We start from the raw sequence: 14,323 nt of genomic DNA, 5'->3' as shown, positions 1-14,323 counted from the left end.
GACTCGGCTGAGCTGGTGCTTCTCCTGCGTGATTCGATGGAGCAAGTACCTCTTCTCCTGCTTCCTGCCCCTGCGCTTCTGCCTCCGCAGACAGGTAAACCCACCTAGCACCTGCTCACCGGCTCCCCGACAGGCATGCTCCTCCCTCCCTTACCTAGGCGGTCGATTTATCACCCTCTCACCCTCAGGGACACCCATCTAGACCGCCGTCAGCCTGGCTGTCATCAGAGTTTGGGGAGTCCTGGGGAGCCCCCTCCTATGCACGGATTCACGAAGGGGAGTGGCGGCACAGCATCTCGGCTTTCGCTCAGAAGTCCAAAGGGTAGCGGGGGAGGTGGCTATCTGGGCACGCAGGAACATTTCTGGGGGCTTTAAGCAACCCTTCCAAGTTTCTGTGGGAAGGGAGGGCAAGTTCCTAGAAATGTCTCTCTGTCAGGGGGTTCAGAGGATTCAGAGTTAAGGCTGGGCTGGAAGGGAGTGAGATGGAAATGGGGCTAGTGGACGTCAGGAGGGCTTGCCTATCTATCTATTCAGGAGGATGGAGGTACCAGGAAAGAGGACACGGAAAGGGTGGGGGCTGGGATAGTAGCTGGGTTAGTGAGGGAGGAGGGGTTTGGTGGGACCTGCAGTGCTGTGGGTGGGCGTGTCATAGCCGAGCATCTTTCTCCCTGGGATCCTCCCAGAAAAGATCCTTGATGGTGCCTTCAGGGTGTGTGATCTTGTGTGTGTTGGGGTGGAGGGGTGGGGTGGGGACATAGCTGGCCAGCAGAGTAGGGAACTGGAAAAACGGCCCTTAACCTTAAATCCTCCTTTGGAGGCACAGAGAATTCCAAGAGCATGACCTCAAGCCCCCATTCCAGGGATCAGGGGTCTGGCTTCCTGGTCCACTCTCCACTCCTTAGGGGAACCAGAAAGCACCATTAAGATTAAGAGTGCCAGCTGCAGAGCCAGTCTGCTTGGTGTTGAATTCTGGCTCTACCATTTACTAGCTGTGGACCTTGGGCGAGTTACTTACTCAGCCTATGCCTTAGTTTTCAAACACGTAAAATGAGCATAATCAAAATACCTGTATCATTGTGCTGTTGGGAGTAGTAAATGCTGGAAGACATTTGAAGTGGTTTCCAAGTGTTTGCTGCATAGTAGGTGCTCAATAAAATTTAGGAATCTTCTCTTTATTAGTGTGGTGCCTTTCATGGAGTTCCCACCGTGGCTCAGTGGTTAATGAATCTGACTAAGAGCCATGAGCTTGAGGGTTTGATCCCTGGCCTTGCTCAGTGGGTTAAGGATCCGGCGTTGCTGTGAGCTATGGTGTAGGCTGCAGATGCAGCTCGGATCCCGCATTGCTATGGCTCTGGCGTAGGCTTGGCAGCTACAGCTCCAATTAGACCCCTAGCCTGGGAACCTCCATGTGCTGTGGGTGCGGTCCTAGAAAAGGCAAAAAAAAAAAAATTTTGAGTGGCGCCTTTCTTATAGTTGTGCCAGGGATCTTCCTCCTTTTGGACCTTAGGCAGGTCAGAGATGGGGTGTGGGGGGTGAAGGATTTCTCCCGGTATCCATTCTTTCCATCACATGGATAGGAAGCGTCCTCCCACTCCATGAGGAGCTTGAATGTTCAGCTCCTCCTCCCAGGTGCTGCCTCTGGGCCTCAGTTTCCCTCACTGCCACTCCGCAGTGGGGAAAGGTGCCAGCAGGCTCCTGCTCCGGTCACCCAAGGTGTGTGTTGAAATCTTCTAGCAAAACGCATTGTCTCCAGGGATTGGCTGGGAGGCAGGCGCTGCAGCTGTGGACCACGGGGCCAGAGCCCCATCCACTGCGGGCTCTGAGTTCAGATGCTCTGGAGTCCAAGTGTTCAGATTTGGGAAAAGGCAGCCTGCAGCAGGAATGGCCAGCCGAGACCAGGTCAGTTGGATCCCAGGCCATTCCTCCTCCTCATGTGCAGAGGTTGAGGATGACCTAACTCCTCCTGGGCTAGGGTTTGAGCTTGGGGGGAGGGGCTGGATGATCAGCTGCAGTCAGCTTCCCTCCAGCCTTGGAGGGCCTGAGTCGGGCAGGAAATTAGGGCTGCGGAAGAGATCACGGGAAGTCGAGCTCTGGGAAGGATTTTATTAAAAATTGTTGAGATTGGGTCCAGACACTGTCCCCACCCAGGGAGCTGGTGGAGGAGGATGGGTAGGGGTAGGGGGTGTGAGTAAGGCTTCGTCCTGTGTCAGCTGGGGAAACTGAGGCCCAGACAGTGCCTGGCTGGTCACTTTCCGTCTTAGGGAGGATTCTGATTTCTGGCCTCCACCTCATGTTGGAGGGGTGGTAGGCACGGGGGCAAGAGGCTAGTCCAGAGGGTACTTGCTGGGCATTGGGATGAATGCCCCACGCTCCAGGCTGATGTGTCAAGTGCCAGGCTGGGTGAGTAGAGCATGCATGGGATTTCGTCCCCCACTCACCCCTTGGCTGCACCTCTTGTTCAATGAACATCTTGCTCAGTAGTACATGGAGGCTCTGTTAGGGGGCTCCGGACCCCTCCAGAACTCAAAGGCCGAGTGTGTATGGGTCTGGCTAGCAGGGTAAGGTAGCACGGTTTATCTGAATGGAGTTCCTATGGCCAGAAGCGTCCAGGCCCTGTTCTCACCCAGATCTCAGGTCCCAGGGCTTGCTAGGACTTGGATTTTTCTCTTCTGGTTGGCTCTTCTAGAGCCACTAGGGAGCCAGTCAGTCTCATCCTGATCCAGGGGGCTGCACTGTCCTTGGCTTCCCTCTATGTGTCCCCCTGCCCCCTGGCCCCTGCCCCAAGCCACACCTGAGCCTGGGAAGCTTCAGCCCTTGGATGAGGAGTGGGGAGGATAGCTTCCGTGTCACCTCAACATGGGACCATGAGCCATTAGTCCCCAGATGACTGTATTGCTAGAGAGGCAGCAGGAAAATTCTACACTCCCACGAGATGTGGAATCAGACACCCTAGACTCCACTTGCACACATACTAGCTGCGTGACTCTGAGCAAGTTGCTGAGCCTCTTAGTGCCTCAGTTTCCTCATCTGTAAAATGAGAGCTGGAAGGAGGCTCAAGTGTGGTACCATGTTTAAGGGTCATTGATCTTTCTGGGGTGGGGGAGGGGGTGGAAGGCCGAGTCCAAGGGGGTAGAAGGGTACAGATGCTGTAGCCAAGGACTTTGGTGTCAGACTTCTGGGTCCTGTGCTGTTGGGATGTGCAGTTGGCCATGGACAAGGAATCCCAGCACCAGCTCTGCACTTGCCTATTTGGTTGGAGGCCCCTGGGACCCGCAGGGAGGAAGGCTGTGGTGTGTGTAACACCCCCGCCCGCCCGTGTGAGGGCAGTGGGCTGCAGGCGTGAAAGCTGAGAGCAGGACTCTGGTCCGACAGTGACTGGACAGCAGGGTGCCTGGGGAAAAAATCTGGGATCCAGGAGCCCAAGCTCTGTGACCTCAGGGTAGTCCCACCCCCTCCCTCCACTGCAGTGTTGTCACCCCCTTAGACGAGGGGGCTGGTTTAGGTGAGTGGTGCCCCATAAGCCAGACCTTCCTGGCAGCCTTGTCTAATGTAAGCCAGCAGAATCATTTAAAGAAAGAAAAAGGAGTTCTGTCGTGGCGCAGGAGAAATGAATCTGACTAGGAACATGAGGTTGTGGGTTTGATCCCTGGCCTCACTCAGTGGGTTAAGGATCTGGCATTGCAGTGAACTGTGGTGTAGGCTGCAGACTCAGGTTGGACCTGGCATTGCTGTGGCTGTGGTGCAGGCTGGCAGCTGTAGATCCAATTGGACCCTTAGCCTGGGAACCTCCATATGCTGCAGGCGTGGCCCTAAAAAGCAAAAAATAAAAAGAAAAAAGGAAAATATCAGCATTTAAAAATTTGCATTTTTTATAGTCTTATAAAAGATTTTATAAGATAATATAGATTTGATAGTGTGGGCTCATGTCACTGACGCCACAGTGGCTGCTGCCAAGAGGTGGGGTCCCCTTTAGCTGGACCTGCCCTCTGCAGGTCCCAGTGGACTCCCAGGCTGCTCCCCTCATGTAACTTCTCTCGGGCCCTTGAAGGCTCTGTGGCTCCTGGGAAGGCTCCAGGTCTTTCCAGCTCTGATGTTCTGTGAGCTTCAGATTCTGTGACCAGTGGTGACAGAGGAAAGACTCGATGCCAGTTTAGGAGAAAGAATTTGATGGACAAGTGCGGAAGCATAGGAAGAATGGATTGGAGGGAGCTGAGCCTTGGCCTGGGACATCTGTGGCCTCACTGGAGGCGGAGCTGGCAGGGACCTTCGAGACATCAGCTTTGTCATTCCACATGTGAGGGAGCTGGGTGGGAGAGGGGTGGGCCAGGCTCAGGCTTATGAGGCCCCGTATGCTCTGTTCCTGTCCTCACTCACCCTTCCCTCTGCCTCAGCACGGGCCACCTCCAGGCCCAGTGCCAGCCCCAGAGTCTGCAGTCCTGACTGTTTCTTCAACTGGTTGCTGAGCCGGGGGCAGTGAGCAGAGCAGGAAGGCTCTGCCTGCAGATGGGAGATCGGAGATTGGGGTTGAGCGCCAGCCCCTGCAGTAACCGCCGGGGCAGTAGGTGGCGTGGTCCTGGGCGGGTGCGGCTGCTGAGGCTTCTGGGATCTCAGCTTAAAAAGCCCAGCCTGCCCACCGGCATGTACCTGATGTGAGACCCTGGTCCAGGCATGGGCTGGGGCTCTGAGGATGAGGAATACCGGTCTAGCCTCTGGACAGTCTGCATCCTGAGAGAGCTCAGAGGCGCAAAGGTGGCAGGAAGAGATGGTGCCGAAGATAGGTGGGTATGACAGGCATGTGCAAAGGTGCGAGCTATACCCTACACCTTTTCGAGGGGGCCAGAGTGGGCAAGGTGGAAGATTGGGCAGATGGTAAACATAGGAAAATATGTTAAGACCCATGGATTGGTAGGTTGGTTCACTGCTTCTTCAACCATGTCTGGCACCTGCTTGTGCCAGGCTCTGGGGATACAACGCACAGCACATGTCCTTGCCCAAGGAACTCTCCCCATGTGTGGGTTGGGCAGGGGGCCTCAGGCTGTGAAGGATGAATAATGGGTGACAAGTCTGAAACAGGGCCATTACATGCAGTTAGAGACAGCTTGGGTGGCAGGGTTGAACATTCCACAAGGAAGATGCTGGTTGGGTAGCAGGAAGGACTTCCTGACAGTGAGAGGTTAAGATCTGGGAGAGAGCCCAACAGTCTTGGAAAAGAGGGATGAGAGAATTCTGGGGGCAGGTTTCCTCTGGGGGGACCCCCGGCACTAGGGTTCTCTACTCCTGTTTCTAGTTCCAGCTGAGGGCACTGCCGAGGGAACTGGCCTGGGGGTTGCAGGGCCCCCTTGGACTGCATGGGAGGCCAGACAAGTTGATGCCACTGTGACTTGGTCTTTGGGCTTGTTGTTCAGCATTTCTGGGAAGCAGCAAGGTGATTTCTCAGAACTCCCAAGATAGCTGCCGGCAGGCTCATCTTCTAGTGACGCCAGGCGCAAAGGGCTGTGGGAGCAGGCAAGGGAGATGGGTGGTAGTGGCCACTGGGGTGTCAAGGCTGAGCTGGCTGAGTCCTTGAAGTTGTTGTGAGGCAGGCTGGGTGGGTGATGGTGGCTGGAGGCTGGGCTCAGGGGATGCCAAAGAGACCCCTTGAAAACCATTCTTCCTTAGGAGTTCCTGTTGTGGCTCAGAGCAATAATGAACCCAACTAGTATCTGTGAGGATGCAGGTTTGATCCCTGGCCTTGCTCAGAGGGTTAAGGATCCAGTGTTGCCTTGAGCTGCAGTGTAGGTCCCAGATGTGGCTTCGATCCTGCATTGCTGTGGCTGTGGTGTAGGTCAGCAATTGAAGCTCTGATTCAACCCCTAGCCTGGAAACTTCCATAGGCTGCGGGTGTGGCCCTAAAAAGCAAAAGAAAAGAAGAAAGAAAAAAAAAAGAAAGAAAACCACTCTTCCTTGATTGCCCTACACTCCAGCCAGTGGAGAGAGGGAGGCTTTGCAGGAGTGTCTGTCACTGGACATCCCCAGCCCTGGCTTCAGGGCCAACTTCATGTGGGACAATGGTCCATTTCAGTGCTGGCTAAACTGCCAATTAGCCATTTCAGTGCTGGCTGAACTGGCAGGCTTGGGAGGGGATATCCAGGGGGCATTGTGGTTCTAGAAAGGGATGTAGGGAAGGAACAGAACCTTTCATTGCCCCACAGCTCTGCAGAAGGACTTGGAGAGATGTGAGAAGGGACCCTGACTCCTCACTTTATTTCTTTCATCAGAACAAAGATTCTTCACTCAGTCACCTTGCTTCAGTGTCTTCCTCCGACTCCTCAGAACCATTCAGTAGTAGAGTCGCTTGTGCAGTGCACAACCTGCACAGTTGCACAGGGTAGCCTTTGCCCAGATGAAGTATGAATGTTTCCCTCTCATTCTAGGATTTCCCAAGTAGGTGTCCTGGCTGGACTGTGGGCTAGGAGCCAGCACACCTGGCTGGGCAGGTCCACTCGAGGGGAGAGGCTGGTTGTAGAGGCTGAACCCTGGGGTTGCACTGTGTGTGGTGCTGACAGGGGGTGGGGGGTGGGGGGGATAAGGTCATGCTCTTGGGTGAGCGAGGGAGAGGGGCGGGGGATATATTAACCTCGTTACATGTGGCCTGGGCCACGTACTACATGCGGGTTTGTGTGCATAGGAGCTCAAGCAAGAGGACTTTCTTGCCAAGTTGCTCAATCTAAGAAAAAGGTCTCAGAGTGCCTACTCTGGGTGGGGCCCTGTCCTCGGCATTCTGTGTGTTTATGTGAGTTGGACTGTGTGTCCTGGTGTGTGTTTCTACAGAAGGGGGTGGGGCCGATCCCTCTTTCTCTCCCTCGGAAAGCTCCAAAAAATAGAGCGGGTGATTCATCAGCCCCACCCACCTTCACTTGGTCCAGCTGTGGCCAGAACTCAAAAGAGGAAAGTTTTGGGGGGAAGGTGGAGGGGGGAATGGAGACAATGAGGGCCCCGGGGCAGATTTTGCTAGATTCCCTTGCAGTGCACCTTGGGAAGACATTTGGAATCTGTACCCCTCTTCCTCCCGCCTCCCCCCGGGTCACAAACTCTTAGCCCTGGGCTAAGGTGGGGGGGGGAGGGGAGAGCTGGTTGGGGGGGCCCACTGTGCAGGGAGAAGTAGGCTTGTGGAATGGTGGGAGGTGAAGGCTGGGCTTTGGGAGGGGAGGAGGGGAGGCGGGGGGAGGAAGTGGGGAAATGCAAACCAAATGTTGGCCCAGGGCACAGGCAAGAAAAACAGACTCTCGCGGGAGCCTGGAGCGGGGCTCCTTTTAAGAAGGGCAGGAAGGGCTGGGACAGATGTTTGGAGAAAAGAAAGAAAGAAGGGGGGAAAAAAAAGTAGGAAAGAAACTGGAACGCAGTCCACAGCCAAGAAGGCAGGGCTGTTCTCCGGCCTGGTTTCTCTTGAGGGAAGCGTGGCGTGGGCGGGCTCTGAGTTTTGCGGAGTGGGCACCGGGGCCAGACCTAGCTAAGGGTCTGCAAGTGAGTGTGTGTGTCAAGGGCAGGAGGGCAGTGCGTGTCCTCACAGATGGGACAGCACCCAGGAACCCCAGCACAGGCGGGCTGTGCCGTCCCATGTCTGTCTGTCCATCCATCAATGGTCTGGGGTGGGGGTCTGCTGTAAGTAGAGTGGACTCCAGCCCTGGCAGGGTCAGAGCAAACCAGAAGGCAGGCGGAGGCTTGGTGGCTCCCAGGGGTTGTGTGTCTGGGGTTGGGGTGCAGGGTGGTGTCGGGGGGTGGCTTCTGGGGGGAGGGGCTGTCCCTTTGCTCTGCCTCCTTCCCACCCCTTGCAGAGCAGGGCTTCTGACACCCCCCCAAAGCCACCAGTGGCGTTGGGAGGAGGGAGGAGACTGGAGGCTGGGACCAGGGGGTGGAGTGGGGGGAGGAGGAGGAGAAGGAGGGTGAGTTGGAGGCAGGCAGGCAGGGCGAGCGGCCGACAGATGCTGGCTGAGCCAGAGTAGCCGCCACAGACTCTGAGCTCCCTTCTGCCTGCTCTTTGGGGGCTGCGAGCCCAGGGGGACCTTTTGCAGGGCCTGGGCGTGGCCCCGGAGACAAGACCCACCGAAGATGACGTGGATCTGTCTGTCCTGCATGCTCTGGGTAGGTCTGGTTGCGTTAGCTAGGAGGTCGGAACCCTGCCTCCCCAAGTTTGACCTTAGCCTTAGGCTGAGAGCCTGGGGCAGGGGGTGGGATTCGGGAAATGTTGGTGCCGAAGGAGGGGCCCTCTCTGCCTCTGAGGCACAGAAGGAAAGACGGACCCGAGTAGCCCCTTAGCCTGCGTCCTTCAGGCCCTGGTTCTACTGGTCGGGAGGTCCCCCCTCCCCATTGCTCCCGTCCCCAGTTGAGTCCTGGAGCTCTAAGTAGAAGGAAGCCATCAAAAAGTCTGTTTCTTGGGGGAGTCTCTCCTATCTCCACTTCCACCCCCACCCTCACCCCCTATAGGGGTGCAAATTCTTCACCCCTCAGTTGCTCAGTGTGAGGAGGGGGGCAGCGGTTGGCGCCTGGGGAACGTGGGGGATTGACCTAGAAGCTGTAATCTGGAAGAGCCGGGCTCAGCCTGGGGGGCTCTGCTGGGTTCTATCACTTTTCTCCCAATCTCAGCTTTTTGGCGCTGCTGTCCCTCCCTCCACCACCCGCCTGTCCTTACGAGGAGGAAGCCATGGGCTCCTCTTTCCCCTTTGTGGCCACAGATTCAGGAAGGTGTGTGTTGGTGTGGGGTGCCGCATGGTGAGGGTTGAAAATCCTGAGGTGGGTCAGGGGCAGAGGCTCCTGGGAGAGAGGGGGCTGGCTGCTGCAGGAGGGGAGGCGGGGGAGACCCCTTCCTCTGAGGGGCTCTGCCGCTGTCTGGGCTCAGCGAAGGCATGCGAGGTGGGGGGTCAGGAGGGCGAGGGAGTCATCCCTGGCTGAGGCGAATGCTGGTCTCAAGGAGAGTGATGGCTGCTTTGGGGGAGGGGGCTTCAGGCCCAGGATCCAGATGTGGCCTTTCCTGCCCCTTTCTCCGTTCTGGCTGGTCCTGGGGACAGCCCTCCTCCTCCGCCTAGGCAAGCCCAGGCCAAGGACGGTGGTGGGAGACCAGCCTTGGGCAGCCAGGTGTACTTGGGGCCAAGAAGGGCAGGGGGCTGGTACGAGGGGTGTTTGCGTGTCATGTGGGGCCTGGGTGCAGGCGTGGGTCTGAGTAATTGAGTGAAGGTGTCTGGAGCGTCCTGCACAGAGGATGCTTCAGGGGGTTGCCGGGCTGGTGTGGACATCTGTAAAATGGGAGCCTTGGCCAAGTTCATCTCTTTAGGCTCTGGAAGGCCTGTGGAGCGGGCTGAGGGTAGAGATGGGCAGGAAGGGAGCCCTCCAGTGGAAAGGATGGCAGGTAGGCTTCTAGGGGTGATGTGCTGCTGTGGATGGTGAGCCTCAGTTTCCGTGTGTGTGTGTGTGTGTGTGTGTGTGTGTGTAGGGGGTGCAGGGGAGGCCCCAGAAGGAGGCACGAATGCCCTGTCCCCGAGAGCTGGGAAAGGGGTCTGGGGACCAAAGGAGGTGTGGATGCTGCTGCATCTCTAAGGCCCTCCCACTGGTCCTTTTCCTGCCCTCTCTCCTAGTGCCTTCCCGCCCATCCATCCCCAGCTCTTGGGGGAAGTGGGGGCAGCCAAACAGCCACATTCCTGTGGGAATGGAAAGAGGTTGGTGGGAGTGGGCTGGGCAGAGGAGTGTTTTCTGTCCATCTAGCTCTGGCTTGGATGCCCATCCCCAGGGGTGGGGGGTGGGGGCAAGCCTGGAGGAGTGCGAACTGGCCTGGGGGCACAGTCCTGGCCCTGACAAGCTTCTTGTCCCTCCAGCTGTCCAAGGCTGTTGTATCAGCAGCCTTCCCCCTTTTCAGGTGGGCTTCTATGGGCCTGGGGGATATGTTTGCAGCAGGGAGTGGAGGGCTAGCCGGTGCCAGTTACTGAGAGGGGGCCCGGAGGTCCTAGAGACCTTGCTCAGGGGGCTGCTGCTCTGTGGGTGGGAGGTGCATGGACTTTGACACCACCCAGGGCTAGGCTCGGATCCTGATTCTGTCACTGATCAGGTGGGTAGACTTGGGTTTGGCAGTTCCGTTCTCGAACCTCGGTTTCCTGCTCTGCAAAGTGGGGAGAAAAACACAGCCCTTGTCTGGCTGGGGTGAGGACAGAGACAACATTTGTCAAGAGACCAGGTACCCAGGTAATGCAGTAGGTACTCAGGAAATGCCGGTCCCTCCCCCACTCCGCGACCCCCTGCTTGGCTCACGGGATCCCCTCCATCCCCGCTGTGGGGAAGGATCTTCCGATGACGAATACCTACAGACCTGTCACCCCAGAGGTCATCTCTCGGTGGTGCATGGTTTTGACAAGCTCTAGGAAGAAAAAAATCACTTCATTAGCTGAGGAGCTTAGCTATATATGGTGCCTAATTTGATTTTCTCATCCAGGGCTCCCCGAGTATGGTTTATTGAGAAAATAATTACATGCCTATTAATTGAGGCTTTTTGGTGTTGCGCCGGCCCGTGGAGTTAGAGCTGCAGAGCCTTCCTTCGAGGGCGGCTCACTCTGTTCTCAGGAACTGGGAAGGGGCTTGTTAGGTGGGGCTGAAAGAGGCTGACTGGGGGCCAAGTACAGCGTTGGCCTGGCCCTGAGCAAGCCGTGTGGCCTCGGGCTCGTCATGACTTTTCTGGACCTCAGAGAAGGCTGGATGCTGTTCTCTGAGGCCACTTCCAGCTGCAGACAATGAAGCGTTCTCTTTTCTGGAGCTCATGTGCTTCCCAGCGCTAAGCACACATTTTTGTCAGAGGGTCTTTGTGAGCTCCCGGTTTCCTGGTGTGCAGTTCTTGCCCTGTAGACCCCACTCTGACCCCTCTGGCCTGAACTCGCTCTCTTTGGACTTTCACTGGCCTCGGGGCGGGGGGGCATGCCCAAGGTGGGGGTGGGGGGACCCGACCGAGGGCTTGGGAGCTAAGCGGCAGCATGACCCTGACTAGGGTTTGAAAGAAAACACTCCTTTTGCCAAATTTTTCAAGATGACGTCTGAGGCAGAAAGTTGGGGAGAAATGCTGTTTTTCTGCAGTGCTCAGAGGAAGTGTGGCATGCTGGCCGAGAGCTCGGTGCCTGGGTTTCGTCCTGGCCCTGTCACAGGGGAGCTCTGTGACCTCAGGCAAGTAGCTGCATATCTCTGGTTCTCAGATGCCCCAGCTACCTCTTGGGGTGTTAAGTTTTAAATGAGCCAATAGGAGTTCCCATCTTGGAGCAGCGGAAATGAATCCAACTAGGAACCATGAGGTTGCGGGTTTGATCCCTGGCCTCGCTCAGTGGGTTAAGGATCTGGCGTGGCCGTGAGCTGTGGTGTAGGTCGCAGACGCAGCTCGGATCTGGTGTCACTGTGGCTCTGGTGTAGGCCGGCAGCAACAGCTCCGATTCAACCCCTAGCCCGGGAACCTCCACATGCCGCGGGTGTGGCCCTAAAAAAACAAAAAGACAAAAAAAAATAAATGAGCCAATGCATTTAGAATAATATCTCTGTCTCAGTAAGAGCTCTTTTTATATGATGGTGCGTTTTCAAGACCATGCAGCAAGTTGTCCAGACTAGGACCTCCTTCTCCTGCTCCCCCATCCAGGGTTTCCACTCTGGAAATATTTCAGGGCAGGGTAGATGGGGGTGTGGAGATGATGGAAGGCCCAGAACACACAGGCCGTCTCCTGCAGGCAGCGAGCACAGTAAGGTCAAAGCCTGGATTCTGGGTGCCAATCCTGGCTCTGCCACTAACGAGCTGTGTGGCCGGGGCAGCCGTGCAGCCTCTCTGTGCCTTACCTGTGTCCAGCTCCTCGACTTATACCCTTTCATTTGAGCCTCACTGTGATTGTGTGAGGGGGCAAGGGCAGGGAGGGCTGATGCCAGGTTCCGGCCAAGGTGAAGGCAACCCACAGAGGGGGCGTGGCCTTCCCAAGGGGTCATGTGGCCACCGGGTTCTGGGCTCCTGAAAAGAGAAAGGGTACGGGCCGGGGGCTTTGCAGCTCTGGGTCGAGAGGTTGGGGGTGAGCAGCCCAGGGATAGGAATGGTGTCGGGGAAGCACTGTCACGGAGAAACTGTCCGGTCATTTGGCCGTCTAAGTGCCCACCCACCCGTGTTCCCCTGCATCCACCTCACAAGTGATTATGGGCTCAGACTTGCTTCAAGAAGCTTATAGATACTGTGCAAATGATTATAATAAGATGAGGGTTACCAAGAGCAAAACTGTGGGGACATGTGAGGAGGGACCTAGCCCAGCTTGGAGGAGAAGGGACATGTGGGGAAAGACTTCTCAGAAGGAAAACTTTTTTTTTTTTTTTTTTTTAATGCTGTCCCCGCAGCATATGGAGGTTCCCAGGCTAGGGGTCAAATGGAGCTGTAGCCACTGGTCTGCACCACAGCCACAGCAATGCGGTATCCGAGCTGCATCTGAGACCTACACCACAGCTCATGGCAATGCCGGATCCTTAACCCACTGAGCGAGGCCAGGGATCGAACCCGTGTCCTCATGGCTACTAGTCAGATTTGTTTCCGCTGAGCCGTGACAGGAACTCCAGGAGGTCAACTTTAAACTAGATCCGCAGATGAAGCTGAGACCTCAGAACTCCAAGTGCAGGAAGCAAGAATAGTTGAGAAAGGAGTTCCCTGAGGGCTCAGCGGGTTAAGGATCCAGCATGTCATTGCTGTGGCATGGGTTCGATCTGTGGCCAGGGAACTTCATATGCCATGGGTGCACCCTCCCAAAAAAGGAAGAGTTGAGGATGATAAGATGGGGTGCACCGGCCAGTAGACGGCCTTTGAACAGAGCAACCATGATGATGTAACCGCCAGGGCTCCCCCAGGACACAGACGGCAGCTGCTGACACACCCTGGGGATGATGCTTGTGCTGTGGTTGGGGACTTGGGGACCTTGCCTCAGAAAGATCTGGATTTGAATCTTCGTTCCATCCTGCCCTCCCCGTGTCTCCCAGAGCACGTTCCTCAGCCTCATCATGGGATCTTTTGACGATTCAGTGACGAATCTGTGCCAGCCTTTCCCAGAGGCACAAGGCCCATTGCTGGGGGCTCAGACTACGTGTACCTCTGTGCCCTTCCGCTCCGAGAGGTGACTTCAAGACGGTGACTTTCCGCTTCATAAGGGGACCTGGGACTGGATGTGCAGAGATGTTGGGATGAGGTTTATGAAGGAGCCGAGGGGAGAGAGGGAGAGAGAGGCGGGCTGATGGAGAGAGAAGATCCATCTCAGGAAGCTGAGGGCTACTGGGGAGAATCCTGGGCTTTCCAGGGCCCAAGGGGTTCTCTGTGACACGAGGGGCTCAGTTAAAGCCACTCTCTGCATCCTCCCTCCCGCGGAGTCCAGGGCTACTCCTCAGCCAGGTGATGCCAGCGCCTGGTGTCTGTGGCAAGTGAATGGGGCGAGCCCGGGGTTCTGTCCCCTGAAGGCAGGACAGTGGGTGGACGCAATTACACTGGAGGGAACCAAGGTCAGGAGGCCACTCCTTCTGACTTGTTTTAGGCTCACGCGCTTCTGGACACAGGGGACTCGGAGCAAAAGCAGAAATACGTGCAGATGTGGGTGCACGGGACTGGCCTGCACGCACAAGCATCACACAGTCAGAGGCACGTCTAGGGAGTGCTTACTATGTGCCAGGTTCTGTTCCAGCAGCTTTTCAGGCATTGTCTCCTTTGATCCTCACAAACTAGGAGCAGTTGCCATGATTAGCCCTCTTAACAGATTAGTAAAGTGAAGTAACTTGTCTGGAGTCACCTTGCTAACAAGTGGGGGAGCAGGGACCAGTCAGATTGCAGTGCCTTGTGACAGAGCATCAAACATAAGAAATTGAGGAAAGAAAGGGCTGCCGGGTGGTGCTTAGCTGAATTGAATCATGTGGAAATGACCAGACAAATCCAGACACTAAGGCACATTCTGTGAAATACCCCAGACTCTTCAAAAGAGTCAGTGTCATAAAAGAAACCAGGGAGTTCCCACTGTGGTGCAGTGGGTTAAGAATATGACCGCTGCTGAGGTGTGGGTTCAATTCCTGGCCCAGCGCAGTGGGTTAAAGGATCTGGTATTGCCACAGCTGCGGCTTGGATTAATCCCTGGCCCAGGAGCTTGCATATGCCGTGCATGTGGCCATAAAAAAATAAAAATTATAAATAAAATAAAATGAAAAGGTGGAGTCATGTGTCCACATGAACGGCGAGGAAAGAAAGCCAGCAGCTAAATGTAGTGCAGGATCTTGATCGGCTCATGAATCCAAAAAGCCAGAAAGAATAAAAAACAAATACAAA

At 55.9% G+C, this 14,323-nt stretch overlaps 1 protein-coding gene across 1 annotated transcript in view; it reads left to right on the top strand.

The window, feature by feature from the left end:
- Positions 1-7,964: 7,964 nt before the first annotated feature.
- TNS1 (tensin 1) overlaps positions 7,965-14,323 on the top strand; it is a 209,405-nt gene continuing 203,046 nt past the window's right edge. Inside the window, exon 1 of the mRNA XM_047773462.1 lies at positions 7,965-8,121. Coding sequence (XP_047629418.1) covers positions 8,089-8,121 — 33 coding nt within the window. The 5' untranslated portion in view covers positions 7,965-8,088. The remainder of the gene's footprint in view (positions 8,122-14,323) is intronic.

This window comes from Phacochoerus africanus, chromosome 3 (genome assembly GCF_016906955.1).
Source record: "Phacochoerus africanus isolate WHEZ1 chromosome 3, ROS_Pafr_v1, whole genome shotgun sequence".
In the NCBI taxonomy this organism is placed as follows: domain Eukaryota; kingdom Metazoa; phylum Chordata; class Mammalia; order Artiodactyla; family Suidae; genus Phacochoerus; species Phacochoerus africanus.
This window is presented reverse-complemented; position numbering and strand designations above follow the sequence as displayed.